The sequence below is a fragment of the Mesoplodon mirus genome, assembly GCF_964341445.2.
Source record: "Mesoplodon mirus genome assembly, chromosome: 3".
In the NCBI taxonomy this organism is placed as follows: domain Eukaryota; kingdom Metazoa; phylum Chordata; class Mammalia; order Artiodactyla; family Ziphiidae; genus Mesoplodon; species Mesoplodon mirus.
In genome coordinates, this window is record NC_138978.1 from 171,774,500 (window position 1) to 171,792,125 (window position 17,626).

General features: G+C 41.5%; 1 protein-coding gene across 2 annotated transcripts in view; it reads left to right on the top strand.

Moving 5' to 3' along the window:
• The window catches only part of SCYL3 (SCY1 like pseudokinase 3), a 39,963-nt gene extending 22,339 nt beyond the window's left edge, over positions 1–17,624 (top strand). Inside the window, exons 8-14 of one of the 2 annotated variants that reach the window (XM_082613510.1) lie at positions 1,426–1,503; positions 3,576–3,715; positions 4,372–4,559; positions 12,208–12,379; positions 14,763–14,921; positions 15,737–16,434; positions 16,965–17,624. In XM_082613510.1, coding sequence (XP_082469636.1) covers positions 1,426–1,503; positions 3,576–3,715; positions 4,372–4,559; positions 12,208–12,379; positions 14,763–14,921; positions 15,737–16,434; positions 16,965–17,024 — 1,495 coding nt within the window. In that variant the 3' untranslated portion in view covers positions 17,025–17,624. The remainder of the gene's footprint in view (positions 1–1,425; positions 1,504–3,575; positions 3,716–4,371; positions 4,560–12,207; positions 12,380–14,762; positions 14,922–15,736; positions 16,435–16,964) is intronic. The other variant, XM_082613511.1, reaches the window with a different exon arrangement.
• Positions 17,625–17,626: the final 2 nt, after the last annotated feature.

Below are 17,626 nucleotides of genomic sequence, written 5' to 3' on the forward strand. Positions count from 1 at the left end.
AATTTAGAGGGAGGGCACAGTGTAGCTGTTAATACTGTCGCTGGATTCAGAGATGTTTTTGAACCTCTCTTCCAGGTTAGTTTTAATTATGTATCCTTTATTTTTTAATTTCCATGACTGCAGAACTTCTGCACAGGTTAACTCCACATTCATGACTTTTATTAGCAAAATCAATTTTATGTCAGTTGTGAAACTAAAAATCCTATATGTTTGCAGCCGGAAAGCCTGAGAGAAACCAGAGTGAAGGGAAAGCTAATATTATCCCTGGAGGGGGACAGTTACCTCTGAGGATGGGGGTATATATTATTAAACAAGGCAGAGGGAGTATTTTCCTTGTAGTTACAAGGGTTTTGTCACTTATGCTCCAGGGAAACTGTTGAAACCTTTCCCATTATGAGCCTTTTAACCAAGGTATTTCCATGTCTTTTTGGATGATTCATAGTGATACTTTATCTTAGTATAGAATCTCTACAAAGCAGAATCCTTTACAGTAAATAGATGATCTCATTACTGTGTGTGATAAGAGTTCTTTAGTAAGAATTGTGTGTTTGTGAGACGGGAGAAGGAAGCCAAAACCACACACGGGCGCCCTCTCCCCCAAATCTGATTGTTACACGAGGGGAAAGCCCGGTTAGAGGCGGCGGCAGGAGGAGGAGGGCCGGCAGCTCCCGCTGAGGCAGCCAAGCCAACCTGATTGCACTTCAGTTAAGGCATTTGTGCTTTTTCTCTGCTGCTGAGCCAGAGGGAAACGGGTGTCAATGTGAGGAGTGCAGACCCAGGAGGTCAGCTGTCCTGGCGGGGGCTGCAGGCTGCCGCTGAAGCCTCCTTTCCAGGGGCGACATTGGCTTGGAGCTGAGTGGCCGCGGGACTCTCTGGAGACCCTGCAGGGAACTGACCACTCCTCTCACCGTCTTCCCTGCCTGGCTGCAAAAGTGACCAGACAACTACAACGGGAGAGCCGAGAAGGTCCCTATGACTTGTACCAGAAATTCCTCTTTCCCCAGCCCTCTTTAATAGTTTTCACCAAAGGAGACTTGAGAATCAGCAGCTATTTTGTAATGGTAATACCATTTCTCCCAGGATAGTTCATGTAACCACATCCTATTACAACAAAACATTTGGATGATTATGATGATGATTAAAACCACAGTGTTTGTTAGCATTTGTGTATGCACATGTGTGTGTGGTTAAGCGTGTATCCTCTTGACAGATCTCTTTGATATTCTTAAAATATTAAATTCCCTGTGGACTTGTTCCATAGTATTTGTCTTATAAGCTACTTAGTTATAATAGAATCTTCCAAGTGGCACAGGGGAATGTTTCTTTGTTGAATATTATTGTGGTGTGGTCTGTGGTTATGGCTTCAATATTTGACACGCCATCTTTAATCTGTTGTCCTGCATTTTTTTTTCCTTTGGCATTTAGGAATGATTTTCTAGAAGTTGTGAATTTCTTGAAAAGTTTAACATTGAAGAGTGAAGAGGAAAAAGCTGAATTTTTCAAGTAAGTTTAGAAAATTCAGGCATTGAAATTCAGTAACTTGGATTAAGTCCATGTAATCACTTCAGGTGTCCTAGAGAGGATGAGTCAGACATTTGTTTTCTTAAAGTTTAGTGACATTTCCTATACGTCAGGCTCTTTTCTAGGCCCTGGGATGGATAGTTCTGGTGAGGGAAACAGATACAGACTGATAACCCTTAAACAGTGATGGAGCTTGAGGGGGTCGTCCTGAAAACAACAGAGGACGGGGGAGAAGGAGGTTAGAGAAGAGGTATTCTAGGCAGAGGAGCAACATGAACCGGCGCACAGAGGCAAGACACAGTATGTCTTGCGCTTGGGTCCTGCTGGAGGGTAAGGGGTGCGCACCCTTGGACGTGGCAGTTAGGAGTATTGACACTATTGGTAAGCAGTGGACTTCAGGCCTTGAAACCATCAAAGGAGTGAAAACGGGCTGTGAGATGGCTGTCTCCCCTTGGGTGGATCACTCTGTTTTCTATGGAGGGCACAGGTTTATTTCACATAAGACTTGGATCGGTTGGTAGACTGCAGTAGGCCAGGTAGTAGATGTGAGGCCTCATGTAAGGGCAGTGATGGTACAGTGAAGAAGACACAGATAAGAAATATTAAAACAGACTGACAAGCCTTAGTTATTATCACCAAAAGAGTTAGAGAATACTGGAGGAGAGAACCTCCATGCAGAGAAAATGAAGAATTTGGCATTCAGTGTGTTGGTTTGAAGCGTCTATGGGACTTCAGGTAGAGATGAACGTGGGCATTTGGGCACATGGGTCAGAAGCTCAGGGGAGAGGTCTTAAGCTGATGAGCTAGAGGCGAATGTGAGGCTTCATCAGCCTGTAGTTGGTGACATTACCCCATAGAAAGTGGGTAGCATGAAAAGGACAGTGGCCCAAATGTAACCCTGGGGCACCCAACCTTGTAAGGGGGCCAGTGGGGAGGGAGTGGCTGATGAATGAGACAGAAGCAGTGGTTGGAGGAGATTGAGAGAGAGCCAGGAAGCTGGTATTCCAAAGGAGTAGAAAACTTCAGAAAGATAGGAGCAGTCAACAGATGCCTGTTCACTTAGCAGTCATCAGAGCACTGATGACCTTGTCTTAGAGCCGTTTCAGCAGAGCGAATCAAACTGCAGTGAATTGAGAAGTGAGTGGAAGGTGAGAAAGTGGACTTTGGGTAAAATCTCCTGAAAAGCTCGGAGAAGAGGAACATAGAATTGCTAAAGAATTGCTAATGGAGTCAAGGAAGGATTTTTTTTTTCTTCTTAGGAAGGATGTTTTTAAGGCTGGAAGAGACGAAGCATGTTTGTAGGCTGAGAGGATGGAGCTGGTGGGGGAGTGAGGGAGGAGTTGAAGATGCAGTTGTGTTGGGGGTTGTCGGTGCATGGCCCTGGGGGAGAAGGGACAATGGCTCAGTGGGGGTGACCTTCAATAAGAGGAAGCCCTCGCATCCATGGAACCTGGAAAGGAGCTGAGAGAGAGTTTGAGTGTGGACCGGTTTGTCGATAGTGGCTGAGGGGCTTGCAGGAGATAAAGCATGGTGGGGCCTGTTTCCCAATTGAGGAGGAGGCAGGATTACCTGCTCAGGGTGATTGTATAGTGGCGTGTTACTACTGCCAACACCTGACAGCTGTGTATTTCCTAACTAAGTGCTTGTTTTAATAAGTTGAGTAACAAAAGCTAGTATTTTGTTTACCATGGAAACTCTAGAAAATGTAATATCCTACGTCTTTTAAACTTGAGAAAGTACCTTTTATTGACCAGAAAGCCTCTGGCTTATTAGCGGGGAAAGAAGACACTCTTGCTATTAATGAGGGGCCATTTGTTGAAAAACTTTTCCTAGCTTGGATGGGAGGTTGTGTATGTACTGACTAGCTGGCCTTGCCTCACACCTTCTGTGTTTTTCTTAAATACCTGGGGACTGACCTAGCTACAGTTTCTCTAGCTACATTTCAGATTCATCACTTTGATGGAAGTGGAATAAAGCTGCATGTATCTAAACTGTTCAAGTGAGTTGATACAGTGTCACAGCCAGTTTCCCAGGCTTTCCTTCTTTGCCCTCAGGTTCCTCCTGGACAGAGTCAGCTGCCTGTCAGAGGAATTAATAGCTTCACGGCTGGTGCCTCTTCTGCTTAATCAGTTGGTGTTTGCAGAGCCAGTAGCTGTTAAGAGTTTTCTTCCCTACCTCCTTGGCCCCAAAAAAGGTGAATTTTTTTTCAAAGTATTATGGGTAATTACGGAGTTTGGGAGTTATTAGTCCATATTTGAGCAGTGCAAGGTTATTTCACGGTAATCGGAATCACCTGGGGAGCTCTTTAAACATTTGCCTGTGCCTCATGCACTAGTTCTGGGACCGAGCAAGGACGGGTAACTATGTACTTGGAAAGGTCCCCAAAGGATTCTGACGCATGTCTCTGTTGAGTAACCTACCGTAACTTCCAGGAAGGAGAGGACTGTCAGCGCCAACGCTTGTTGTAGCATTTAACACACTTCCTGGCTTTGCGGGTAAAATTGCAACAGTCATATCCGTTGAATCTAGTATATGAAATTCCTCGTTGATTAGATGTAAATATATAAAGAGCTGTCGACTCGGGATTCTATTAGGACGTAAGGTTTCTGTGTAAATGGTGCATTAAGTATGATAAGAGTAGTTCAGAAACACTTCTACAAGGTGGCATATGATTAAGACAGTTAAGCCTTGAGGAATTTGGGGTCAAAAGAAGCACTTCCCTTTGGTTTGGGACGTAAGAATTGAGAAGAGCTCTTAGAACGTGTGTGAAGTTCTGGGCTCCGTTTCTGCCCTGGGCTTCGTGCTCCTTTCACCGAAGTGACGCGTTGTTCTTCCGTCTGACCTGGGGAGACGACGGCGCGAGGGGAGGAGCCCCCCGCCTGCTCTCGCCAGCCCTGTTCCAGGCGCGGGTGATCCCCGTGCTGCTGCGGCTGTTCGAGGTGCACGAGGAGCACGTGCGGACGGTGCTGCTGTCTCACCTGGAGGCCTACGTGGGGCACTTCACCCAGGAGCAGCTGAAGAACGTCATCCTGCCCCAGGTAGGGGCGGGGGGGGGGGCGGGGCGGGCCCGCGGGCGGGCGCCAGCCACGCTGTCCAGGGCAGGAGGCGGAGCCAGGGCCGGCCGCGGGTGTTGGGGGCCGGGGAGCTGGAAGGGAGGGGGTCTTTGGAGCGTCTGGGGAACAGCTGAGAAGGCCGGAGGCAGAACTTCAGTTTAAACGCCTCCTGGGATCCAAAGGGCGGGAATTAAAGTTGCATTTCCAGGCCAGGCACACAGGCAAATCAGTTAAACTAACATTTGGTTTTCACCTGTTTATAACCTGAAAAACTGTAATTCTGTTTGCTAATTCTTTGGGGGAAAAGTAACGAGATTCGTTTGTGGGATACTTTGTGAACATAAACTGCAAGTGTCATAATTAAATTACTATAAAATAATTCAATTATAACTGAGAGGAACAGGAGCTGATTGCTGTCGGTGGTGTTCAGCCTGTCAGTCAGCCACCAGGGAGCCTGTTAGATTTGCCCATTCCAGGGCTCCAGGTTTGTATCGGTTTTCTATAACTGATGTAACGAAATTACCACAAACTGCTTGGCTTAAAACAAGAGAAATCTATTCTCTCATGGTTCTGGAGGCCAGAAATCCAAAATGAGGGTGTCAGCAGGGCTCCCTCTGAAGGCTCTAGGGCAGAATCCTTCCTTGCCTTCTTCCCAGTTTCTGGTAGCCCTTTAGCGTTTCTTGGCTTGTAGCCGTGTCACTCCAATTTCTGCTTCTGTTGTCACATGGCCTTTTTATAAGGACACCAGTCATTGGATTTAACCCAGTATGATGCATTTCAAGGTCACATTCTGGGTGGACATGAATTTTTGGAAGACGCTATTCAACTCAGTCAGTACAAGGTTTTAAAAGATTTTATCAGTCACATGGTATTTTTCAAATAACTTGTTTTTCTATCAGATTAATTTATTTACAAATTATAAGACCTGGTTTTATGCCAGTTCTTGTGCTTAGGTACTGGGGCCCTAGAGGTATGTAACACACTTCCTGCTTTCAAGGAGAGAGTAGATCGGAAATAATAGATGTTTGTTGTCTGTGTAGCAAATCACCCCCAAACTTAGTGCCTTAAAATGACAATCATTTTATTAATTCTCACGATTCTTTGGATTGATTGGGCTCAGCTTGGGGGTCCTGTTGTTCCACATGATGTCAGCTGAGGCAGCACTCATCTGGGGCCCCGTAACACATCCAGAATAGCTCCTTGGCACCTTGGAGGGGAAGGTTGAAAGGTGGGCTTACCTGGAACATCGGGACAGCTGGGGCTCCCTCTCCATAAAGCCTCAGGACATTTCAGGGCCCCCATTCCCCCATGTGACATCTCCACATGATTTCCTTAGCAAGGTGTGTGGACTTCTTACATGGCTGCCCAAGACTACCAGAAATGCCCAAGCATCCTTCTTAAGGCAAAGATTGGAAACTGACAACATCGCTTCTGTCACATTCTCTTGGTTGAAGTGAGTCACAGAAGTCAGGCCAGGTTCACCGTGGGGTGGTTTTATACAAGGGCGTGGATACTGGGGGTGTGGTTCGCTGGGGGCTGGCTTTGGAGCCTAGCTACCACAATATAGCATTTTGTGTTTACATCTGCAGCAGTAGTTGTCACCCTACTTGTAGTTGTTTGTGTCTGAAAATTTAGAAGAGGAATGAAGCACTCTAACTGAAATAGAGATGCCATCACAGGTCTCAGAATTGGCACTGAGCTGAGGTCAAATAATAAGTAGGTACTCAGCATATGAAAGGCAGTGAAAACTCTCAGTGGAGCTGCTTCCCCTGCAGGGGAATAACTTGCCTGATTTCAGTGTTCACTTTGGGAGCAGTGTCGAAGATGGACTAAGGGAGTTCAACTAGGAAGTTATTAGAATAGTCCTGCTAAGAGAAACAAGGACTGGGGAAAACATGGCAGTGATTCAGGGTAGAAGGGGTAGGACTCAGTTTCTCACTAGATGGGAGAGTTTTGAGGATGACCCTTGGGTTTTTGGCTTTGGTGGTTTCTTATTTTATGATTACCATATTCAGTTGATAGAATTCTAACCATGATTTAGTTTACTTGTACAGCTTTGTTTCGAGAAAGTGCCTGGTTTGTTAGCATTGGACCTGTTAGTTATTTTATTGAGTCCTGTTGGAAACCTTCATCTTGGGTATATGAGGAAACTGGACCAGAATAATGAAGCGATTAATTGGCTGAGTCGTATTGAGAACCCCTGGCAGAGTGAGGACCGGAGCCCAGGACTGCTGATAGCCTTGTGTCTGGCTGGTGCACATGCTTTGCCCGCCATCTTCCTTATATACGTGTTTGCCAATTCAGAGCAAAATCTCTCCTGATAGCTCCATGTGAATGTCTTAGTCAAAATTCTTCTGGCTGCAGGTAACTGAAACCCACTTAAACAAGCTAAAGCAAAAAAAAAAAAAAAGAGAGAGAGAGAGACTTTAATCAAAGGATGTCATTCTGCCTTACATGGAAATCAAGTGCAGCTGGGACTCAGCCATATGGTCTTCATTGCGTTCCTTTCTCTTTTGACTTTTGAAGACCAGCTTTAATTATTTGGTGTACACATGGACAAACATGGTTGACCCATAGCTTCTAAGTTCACTCTCCTCATTTTAAGCAAACCTCAGAGATAACCAGTTTCTCTAAATTCCAGTTTTTGTTACTGGGAAAGAGATCATAATTGGCTCAGTTTGGGGCAGGTGTTATATGCATCAGATATAAAGGTTTCAAGGTCCTATCCTTATGATTGTATAAAACTGAGAAGAGGCCAAGGACTGGTAACATAGCTCTTAGTGACCTAGATGAGTGTTTCTAAGTGAGCTCTGCAGGATATTGCCAGTCCATGAACTGTTTGTTATGGTTCTGCAGTGAGGTGAGTACAGATATGGAAAATTAACATTTAAACCCTTTTTTGAAAAAAATTGAGGTACATTATTGATATATTCATTTCAGGTATACAGGAGAATGACTTGATATGTGTGTATATGTATATATATATTGCAAATGATCACCACAGTAAGCCCAGTTACCATGTGTCACCATACAGAGTTACAAAATCTTGTAATGACTTTTAAGAATTACTCTGTTAGCAGCCTTGAAATATACAATACAGTGTTATTAACTATAGTCACCATGCTGTACATTCTATCTCCATGACTTTTATTTTATAATAGGAAGTATGTACCTTTTGACCCTCTTCACCCATTTCATTTCCTCCCTCCCTCCTCACTTCCACCTCTGGCAACCACTGATCTGTTCTCTGTATCTGTGAGCTCGTTTTTCTGTTTGTCCTCTGCCCCACCACCACACACACATGAGTATTCGTCTTTCTGTCTGACTTACTTCCCTTAGCATAGCATAATGCCCTCCAGGTCAATCCGTGTTGTTGCAAATGGCAAGATTTTATTCTTTCTTTATGGCTGAGTAGTTTTCCTGTGTGTGTACTACATTTTCTTTATCCATCAGTAGACACTTAAATTATTTCCATATCATGGCTATTGTAAATAATGCTGCAGTGAACATGGGAGTGCATATATCTTTTTGAGTTAGTAGTTTTTTCTTCAAGGAAATACCCAGAAGTAGAATCACTGGATGGTATGGTAGTTCTATTTTTAATTTTTTGAGGAACCTCTGTACTGTTTTCCATAGTGGCTACACCAATATAAATTCCCACCAACAGCACACAAAGGTTCCTTTTTTGCTACATCCTCGCCATCACCTGTTGTTTCTTGTCTTTTTGATAATAGCCATTCTAACAGGTGTGTGGTGATATCTCACCGTGGTTTTGATTTGCATTTTCCTGTTGTTTGATGATGTTGAGCATCTTTTCACGTACCTGGTGAGCATCTTTCTGTCATCTTTGGAAAAATGTCTATTCATATCTTCAACCTCTTTTTTAATCAAACTTTTTGCTTTTGAGTTGTATGAGTTTTTTGGTGTATTTTGGATATTAACCTCTTATCAGATGTACAATTTGCAAATATTTTCTCCCATTCAGTAGATTGTTGATGGTTTCCTTTGCTGTGCAGAAGGTTTTTAGTTTGATGTAGTCCCACTTCTTTGTTTTTTGCTTTTGTAACCTTTGCTTTTGGTGTCAGATCCAAAAACTCATCACCGAGACTGGTGTCACAGAACTTGCTGCCCATGTTTTTTTCTAGGGGCTTTATGGTTTCAGGTCTTACATTTAAGTCATTAACCCATTTTGAGTTAATTTTTGTATGTGGTATAAGATAGTGGTCCAGTTTCATTCTTTTGCATGTAACTGTCCAGTTTTCCCAACACTGTTTATTGAATAGACTATCCTTTCTGCATTGTATGTTCTTGGCTCTTTTTGTCATAAATTAATTGACCATATATGTATACGTTTATTTCTGGGCTATTTTGTTCCATTGACCTATGTGACTGTTTTATGCCAGTACTGTACCGTTTTGATTACTATAGCTTTGTAATATGGTTTGAAATCAGGGCGTGTGATGCTTCCAGCTTTGTTCTTCTTTCTGAAGATTGCTTTGGCTCTTCAGAGTCTTTTGAGGTTTCATACAAATTTTAGGATTGTTTGTTCTATTTCTGTGAAAAATGCCATTGGAATTTTGATAGGGCTTGCATTGGATCTGTAGATTGCCTAGGGTAGTATGAGCAGTTTATTAACAGTACTGATTCTTCCAATCCATGAGCACAGAATATCTTTCCATTTATTTATGTCTTCTTCAGTTTCTTTCATCAGTCTCCTATAGTTTTTAGTGTACAGGTCTTTCACTTCCTTGGTTAAATTTATTTCTAGGTATTTTATTCTTTGATGCAATTGTAAATGGGATTGTTTTCTTTCTCTTTCTGACAGTCCATTATTAGTGTACAGAAATGGGACAGATTTCTATATATTGATTGTGTATTCTGACTTTACTGAAATCATTATTAGTTCTAAAAGTTTTTTGTTGGAGTCTTTAAGGTTTTCTACATATAGTATTATATCATCTGCAAAAAGTGACCATTTTACTTCATACTTTCTGATTTAAATCTTTTTTTTCTTGCCTAATTGCTGTGGCTAGGACTTCCAATACTGTGTTGGCAAGAGCGGGCATCCTTGGCTTGTTTCTAATCTCAGAGAGAAGGCTTTCAGCTTTTCAGTATAATGTTAGCTGTGGACTTGTCATATATGGCCTTTACTATGTTGAAGTATGTTTCCTCTACACCCAGTTTGTTGAGTTTTTTTTTTTGGCGGTACGCGGGCCTCTCACTGCTGTGGCCTCTCCCGTTGCGGAGCACAGGCTCTGGACGCACAGGCTCAGGGGCCATGGCTCACGGGCCCAGCTGCTCCGCGGCATGTGGGATCCTCCCGGACCGGGGCACAAACCCACGTCCCCTGCATCAGCAGGCGGACTGTCAACCACTGCGTCACCAGGGAAGCCCGAGAGTTTTTATCATGAATGGATGTTGAATTTTGTCAGATGCTTTTTCTGCATTTATTGAGATGATCATATGATTTTTATCCTTCATTTTGTTAATGTGGTGCATTACATTGATTAATTTGTGGATGTTCAACCATCCTGGCATCACTGGAATAAATCCCACTTGATCATGGTGTATGATCCTTTTATTAATGTATCGTTGAATTTGTTTTCTAATTCTGTTGAGTATTTTGGCATCTATATTCATCAGGGATATTGGCCTGTAATTTTCTTTTCTTGTGGTTTTCCTTCTCTAGTTTTGGTGTCAGGGTAATGCTGGCCTTTTAAAATGAGTTCCCTCCTCTTCTATTTTTTGGAAGGATTTGAGAAGGATTGGTATTAATTCTCTGAATGTTTGGTAGACTTCACCAGTGAAGCCATCTGTGTCTGGACTTTTGTTTGTTGGCTGGTTTTTGGTTACTGATTCAATCTCCTTACTTGACCTGTCCAGATTTTCTATTTCTTTATGGAATCAGTCTTGATAGGTTGTATGTTTCTAGGAGTTTATCCATTTCTTCTGGTTTGTCAAATTTGTTGGCATATAATTGTTCATAGTAATCTCTTGTGGTCCTTTGTGTGGTATCAGTTGTAGCATCTCCTCTTTCATTTCTGATTTTATTTGAGTCCTCTCTCCTCTTGGTGAATCTCGCTAAAGGTTTGTCAATTTTATCTTTTGAATAAACTAGCTCTTAGTTTCATTGAATTTTTCTATTGTCTTTTTAGTCTCTATTTCATTTATTTCTGTTGTGATACTTCCTTCCTTCTGCTAACTGTGAGCTTCCTTTGTTCGTCTGTTTCTAGTTTCTTGAGGTATAGAATTAGTTGTTTATTTGGGATTTTTCTTGTTTCTTCAGGCAGGCACTTATCACTATGAACTTCCTTCTTAGAACTGCTTTTGGCTGCATCCTATAGATTTTGGTATGTTTTATTTCCATTTGTTGCAAGGTATTTTTTGATTTCTCCTTTGAATCATTGGTTGTTCAGTGGCATACTGTTTAACCTCCACATATTTGAATTTTCCAGTTTTCTTCCTGTAATTGATTTCTAGCTTTTTTATTGTCAGAAAAGATGCTTGATATGATTTCAGTCTTAAATTTATCAAGTCTTGTTTTGTCACCTAACATATGATCTGTCCTGGAGAATGTTCCGTGTGCACTTGAGAAGAATGTGTGTTCTGTTGCTTTGGGATGAAATGTTCTTTGTATATCTGTTAAGTCCATCTAATCTAATGTGTCATTCAAGGCCAGTGTTTTCTTACTGACTTTGTCTGGATGATATATCCATTGATGTAAATGGGATATTAAAGTCCCCTACCATTACTGTATTGTTCTGTTTCTCCCTTTAGGGTCTGTTAATATTTGCTTTGTATATTTAGGTGCTCCTGTGTTTAGTGCATAAATATTTATAAATGTTATAAATGTTGGATTTGACCCCTTTATCATTATGTAATGCCTGCTTTGTTTCTTATTACAGTCTTTGTTTTAAAGTCAGTTTTGTCTGATACAAGTATAACTTACCTCAGCCTTCTTTTGGTTTTCATTTGCATGGAACATCTTTTTTCATTCCTTCACTGTCAGTCTATGTATGTACTTACACCTGAAGTGAGTCTCTTATGACATCATATAGATGAGTCTTGGTTTTTTAATCCATTCAGCAACTCCATCCTTCAGTTGGAGTGTTCAGATTCGCCAGGAATTTGGTTGGGGAATTGTCTACAGCCTTCCCACCCTGAATGCATCCATCTCATCTGATCTCAGATGCTAAGCAGGGTCAGGCCTGGTTAGTACTTGGATGGAAGACCACCTGGGAATACTCGGTGCTGTAGGCTTAAAAGTGCTGAGCTCTTGGGAGGACTCTGTGGCCTTGGTTTGGAGGCAAGAGTCAACAGGCATCATGGACAAATCTAAAACCTTTTATAGTTATTTAACAGTCATCTTATTCCTAATATATTTCTAATGTATTTGTCTACTTAATTTCATTTTTGTTTTAGTTTTGAAAAAGTATCAGGCTGTGATGGATTGGGAGCGGAAAATATTGGTCCTTGACCAGATAGGTTGCGAGCTACTGACCTAGAACACGTATCTAAGAAATGAAGTTCACTCGAGCAAGCACAATCTGATTGCAGCCCAACTACTTCTTTACCGGGGGAGAAAGAGACAGGCAATATGGCTGCGTACACTTATTACCCAATTCACTCCTAGGTATTACTGGGCCTGCGTGATACCAGCGATTCCATTGTGGCAATTACTCTTCACAGCCTGGCAGTGTTGGTCTCTCTACTTGGACCAGAGGTGGTTGTGGGAGGAGAAAGAACCAAGGTCTTCAAATGCACTGCCCCAAGTTTTACTAAAACTATGGACCTTTCCCCAGAAGGTAAGAATGATTAAACGGCCTAGTGTGTTGTTGTTTTAATTTATTAGATTTTAAACATTATACAGATAATGCAGATAGATTGTATTCAAATGATACATAAGGAAAAAGTTAATAATTTCCTTCCCCCAGCTCCTTCTGGGGCATCTAAGGTAACCAGTTTTAATGGCTTAGTGGGAATTCTTTCATCCTTTTTTCTAAGCCCACAAAGACACACAAATGTATGTTTACACACACACGTAGGATTTTTTAAAAAAAGAAAATATGCACAGTTCTACAACTTGATTTTTTTCATGTAGCAGCTTATCAGGGACCTGTCTCTAGGTCAGTACATAACTGCCTAATGGTTTTGTTTTGTTTTTTGACAGCTGCCTAATATTTCATTGAATATAATTCATTCAGTGATTTCCCTATTGATGGCTATTGCACTCATTTCTGGATTTCTGAGTCAGAGAATATATTGAATATTTAAAATTTTAATAGTGTCAGTTTCCAAAAAGGTTGTAGCAGCTCTTAACACCACCAGATGTTTAAGTTCTTTTGATTTTAATGGCCTATTAGGTGACAAGCTCTTGATTTTTAGGTACTTCAAGAAATCAAGAGAAAAAAAATACCCTTATTTCTGGTATGTTCCCATTGGATGTTACATGGAAGTAGCAGTAATTTCTGATCTTTGTAGGCTATAAAAGTCTGGAATAAGAATTTTTTATCAACAGTGTCATTGCATCTTTGCTCCTTTGTATAACCCTGAAGGATGACGACGTGTTATGAAGCTCTGGATCTCTAATCTGGTTCTCAGTTATAGTGAGTAGATAGCATGGAAACAGTTATTAGTAGAGAGGAACTGTCAGATAGACTGTTCTCTAATTTTGATGCCAAGAGAATTTTTAAAGCAACACTGACGTCCTGACGTTTTGAAGAGAGTTCAGTTCTTCCTTGGTGCTAATGAATCAGTGTCAGTGTGGCTCCAGGGAGCTTAAAGAGGGTGATGGAGAAGCTGTCGCCTCCTCTTCAGCCATGAAATGTCCATACCAAACTGAGTGAGGTGTGTTGTTACCAGTTTTTCTTTTAGCAGAGCATACAAAGAGCAGATGAAAGATTTATTTATATTTCATCCCAGAGGAATTTCTGGCAGGAGGAGAGGGTATGTATAATTTTGAGATAAGGCTTAGGGGTCAGTCTCTGGGGGCAGCTTTACATGTTGAATTAGCAAAAGTCCCCACTCTGAACATCTTTTTTATTTATTGGATGGAATTTTCTGGTTCTAGACATTACAGCAGATAAGTTTTTACTAAAATAGATTTTCCTGAAAACTTTGAAACTAATCCCACTGACTTGCCATGTTAGGCTTTTCATCCAAGATGGCTGGGAGCCCTGGTGGCAGCCTACATTCCAAGTTTATAGAAAAGAGAGGCCCTTCTTCTACAGGACATGGGGGACTGCTGGGAAAGGGGCGTGTGTAAAAGAGGTACTCTTAGACTTTATCTTTTTGCTTCTCTTTTACAGTTTACCTGCATGGTCAGACTTAAGAATAAGGGCTAAGATGGAGGTTAGTGAAAAGTGTACCTAAGGGGAAATAAGTCTGCATGAACAAGAGTTAGGGAGGACAATTTAGAGAAGGGGACATTTTGTAAGAAAAATTAGTAGGACTTCAGCAGGGAGGAGAGTGGCAGAAATAAGCAAGAGGGTGGAGAGTTTCTAGAGGTCAGACTGTGTTGAGGAGGGGGGCTGCGGCCTGTGATGAGTTAGCCCAGGCCATCCCCCTCACCTTCACTTTTCTAAGGCAGAGGAAGTATTCAGCCAGAAATTTTGCTAGAATCCTTTTGAGCAATACCCACTCTTGAGTATGAACTTTCTGATAAGCTGTTAAAGACAACATTTTCTTAAAACATTTTCCTTTTCCCAGTTGGGCACTAAATGTCTGTAACAAAGGTTTACCATTTTAAACATTTTAAGTGTACAATCTTGGGGCATTAAGTACATTCACATTGGTGAGTTTGTACTCTTTATTCTTAAAAGGAAAGTAAGTAGAATCAAGTATGATTTTAAATAACCACAAAGATGTTTTTAAAGGCTGTAAACTTTTATAACTAGGTATCCTAAAGGTTTTGTTTTCTGTCTATTTCAACTGCTTACCTATGCTTGAAACCTTTCTGTGCCATTACCACCATGTGGACACAGCCTGTTCTTAAATGCCTCTAGGACAGGCAGTCCCTTCCTTAGTAACTGTTTCTTCAAATATTTGGAGGTGCTCTCTTTCTGCAACTTATCTTTTATCTGTGTTAAATATACCCTTTTCCCCTAACCATTGCTCACCTAACATGTGATAGGAAAAGAAGCAATTTACTACCCCTTTCATTTTTTTGGAGTTTTTATTTATCTTCAGATTCTCCCACGCACGTCGTCTGCAGCCAGCGCAGTCAGATCTCGCCTGTCTTGAAGAACCCCTCCTCTAGCATATTCCCTAAATGTTTTTCTGGCAACATGCCCATCACCAGCAAGAAGCACATACAGCGAGATTACTGCAGTACTCTTTTACAGACAGGTAGATTCATTAAATTTATATAGTTGTTCCACTGCTTGGGTGAATGTTTTCCTGAGTAATAAGTTTAAATTTTGAACCTTAAGGGCACTTTGGGAATATTGAGACTGATTTTTCTTATTATTTGTGATTATGTAGTCAGCTTGGGTCTGTCTTTTTTCCCTGGACTATAGGGTATATACCTGTCTTTTCTTCATAACTGGTGAAGACATTGCTTGAATTCTTTTTTGCACCAGATACTTTACTTTGGGACTTCTTCCAAATTGTATCAAAGAATGATAGTTCTGGAAGATGTTAATAGGTGTGCTATGAAAGAGGAGTTCTGTGGTTAAATAAGTTTGGGGAATTGAGCACAGAATCAGACCACACTGCACAAGACTTCAGTGACTTGACTACACTTAAGAAAATCTGTTTAAAATGAGGATATGTTGGGCGAGGCAAACTTATTTGAGCGCACAACACCTTTTCAGGCTGTACGTAATTAACATCTCGGGTAACATTGCCTGGCTTAGAACATTTTTATCTTTATAGACAGTTATGCCAATAAACAGTATGTCTGAATATTTAGTAAAGGATTAGATGCTCCAGTTAGTTGTTGCTTGGGATGCTTCCATCAAATTACGATTTAAGTATTTGTTTAACTTACATCACATCTTTGTTGATTTATGTTCTGCTGGGATATCTCATACTTCAGTGTACATGGATATTTCCAAGGAACTGGATCTATACATTTCTGTAGTGTTAACTTTCTCCTAAATATATTGCTTGTTCTTAAAACCAACGTTTTATGAGAATAATTCTTGTACTTACCCCCACAGGCGATCAGTTTTCTCAGCCTATTAAATTTCCCATCAACGGAATCTCAGATGTGAAAATCACCTCAGGAGACAGTGAAAAGTTCCCGTCGAGTTCTAAAAAGTCTGAGGAGTGGCCTGACTGGAGCGAGCCTGAGGAGCCTGAGGAGAAACCTGTCGACACAGAGATTTGCCCTGCAGACCCCCATGCTGCTGCCAGGTCCCCACTCACCGACTTGAATGCAGAGGCGGCGGCTTGGGATGACTTTGAGCCCAGCAGCGTAGATACTGAAATAAACCCAGGAGGTGGAATCACGGCTGCAAGACCTGTTACCTCAGGGGAGCAAAAGGCCACTCCTACTTTGCGTCCACGCACTGAAGAGGCCAAGCCTTTGAAATCAAGCCCACCCCAAAAGACCAGTCTTGCACGAAGCAGGGATGACCCAGACCAAACCAAGCCACCAAAAGTGTCGTCACAAGAAAGGCGCCTTAAAGTTCCATCAGAACTTGGTTTAGGAGAGGAGTTTACCATACAGGTGAAAAAGAAGCCAGTAAAAGACCCAGAGTTGGATTGGTTTGCTGATATGATCCCAGAAATTAAGCCTTCAGCTGCTATTCTTATTTTACCTGAACTGAGGACAGAAGCAGTAGCTCCCAACAAGGATAATGTCTCATCAGTGATGCACTTTTCCTCAAAATTTGCTGCAGCAGAAATTACTGAGGTGAGGATTATTAAATTGTGCTGCTAGTTTATGTGTTTCCCTCACAGGTAGCAGCTGCACTATCTCATTGATAACAAACATGCTGTTTTCCCAGTGAGAGAAAAGACTGATGTCCACAATTGGATAACATGATCAAGCATAAAATGAATAAGAGCAGTTCCTATAAATGGCATCTTTCGTTCCCTAGAAAAATGTAGCAGTGCTTGGGCTAGTAAATGGGCCACTTATTACAATAATAATCTTTTTGTCTGGAAAAGGTATTAAACCAAGAATGTGCTGTCATCAAGCTGATTTTATTGGCTTATATGGTCCTTGGAACGTTATTTTCCAGTACTGTGGTTTTGTAATTCTGGAACCAAAGTAATTCTACTTTTCAGCTTCCTGTTACAGTAAGTTATTTTACTTAGTACAAGGAAATGTATTCTGGCATCAAAAGACACGCGTTACACCCCTTTTAAATTCCTGATCTTTCAAATCTGGACATGATTTGTTTCAGCAGGTTGCCCTTGGCTTGCTTTCTCTTGTTGCAGGGAGAGTCTGCAGGCTGGGGAGAAGACGGCGATCTGAACTGGGAAGACAATAACTGGTGACAACGGGTGTGAGTTAATCTTTAGGAAAATGGATTCCTTTTTTAAAAAATCAAATACCTCAAAAGCAGGCTCTGCAGACAAGAAAACCCCAAAGCATCCTGTTTTTCTCATACCAGGAGCTCTTTTTCCAGTCAGTGCCAATGGAAGTGTGAGACCTGGCGTGCTGGCGGGGAGCCCTGGGCGGTGCAGAGGTTCACAGCCCTTCTCAGAGGAAGAGGCTGTGTGTCTGACTGAGGCCAGTTTCTGTGAAGAGCAAGTGGCTGTGGAAAGGTTGACCTTACTGCTTTTTTCCAGAACAATTCTGGAAGTAAAGAAAATAACTATAAAAACTCAAGCTGATTAGCTTAATTTTGTGCTATTTCTTTGTCAGAAGAGTAAGCTCTATTATGAAATCAACTTACTGAAAAAATTTTAGCTGTAAAGTATACAAATGATTTTAAATTGCTAAGGTTTCCTTAGGCAGCTTATTTGTTTGTTTACAGATGTACTGAGTGAGTTACTGACTGTTCCTGTATTATTACCTTGTACCAAAGCTCTTCATGAGATATATCCCCACCATCCTGTTCTCTAAATGTCCAATAAAGACTATTTTAACTAGAATC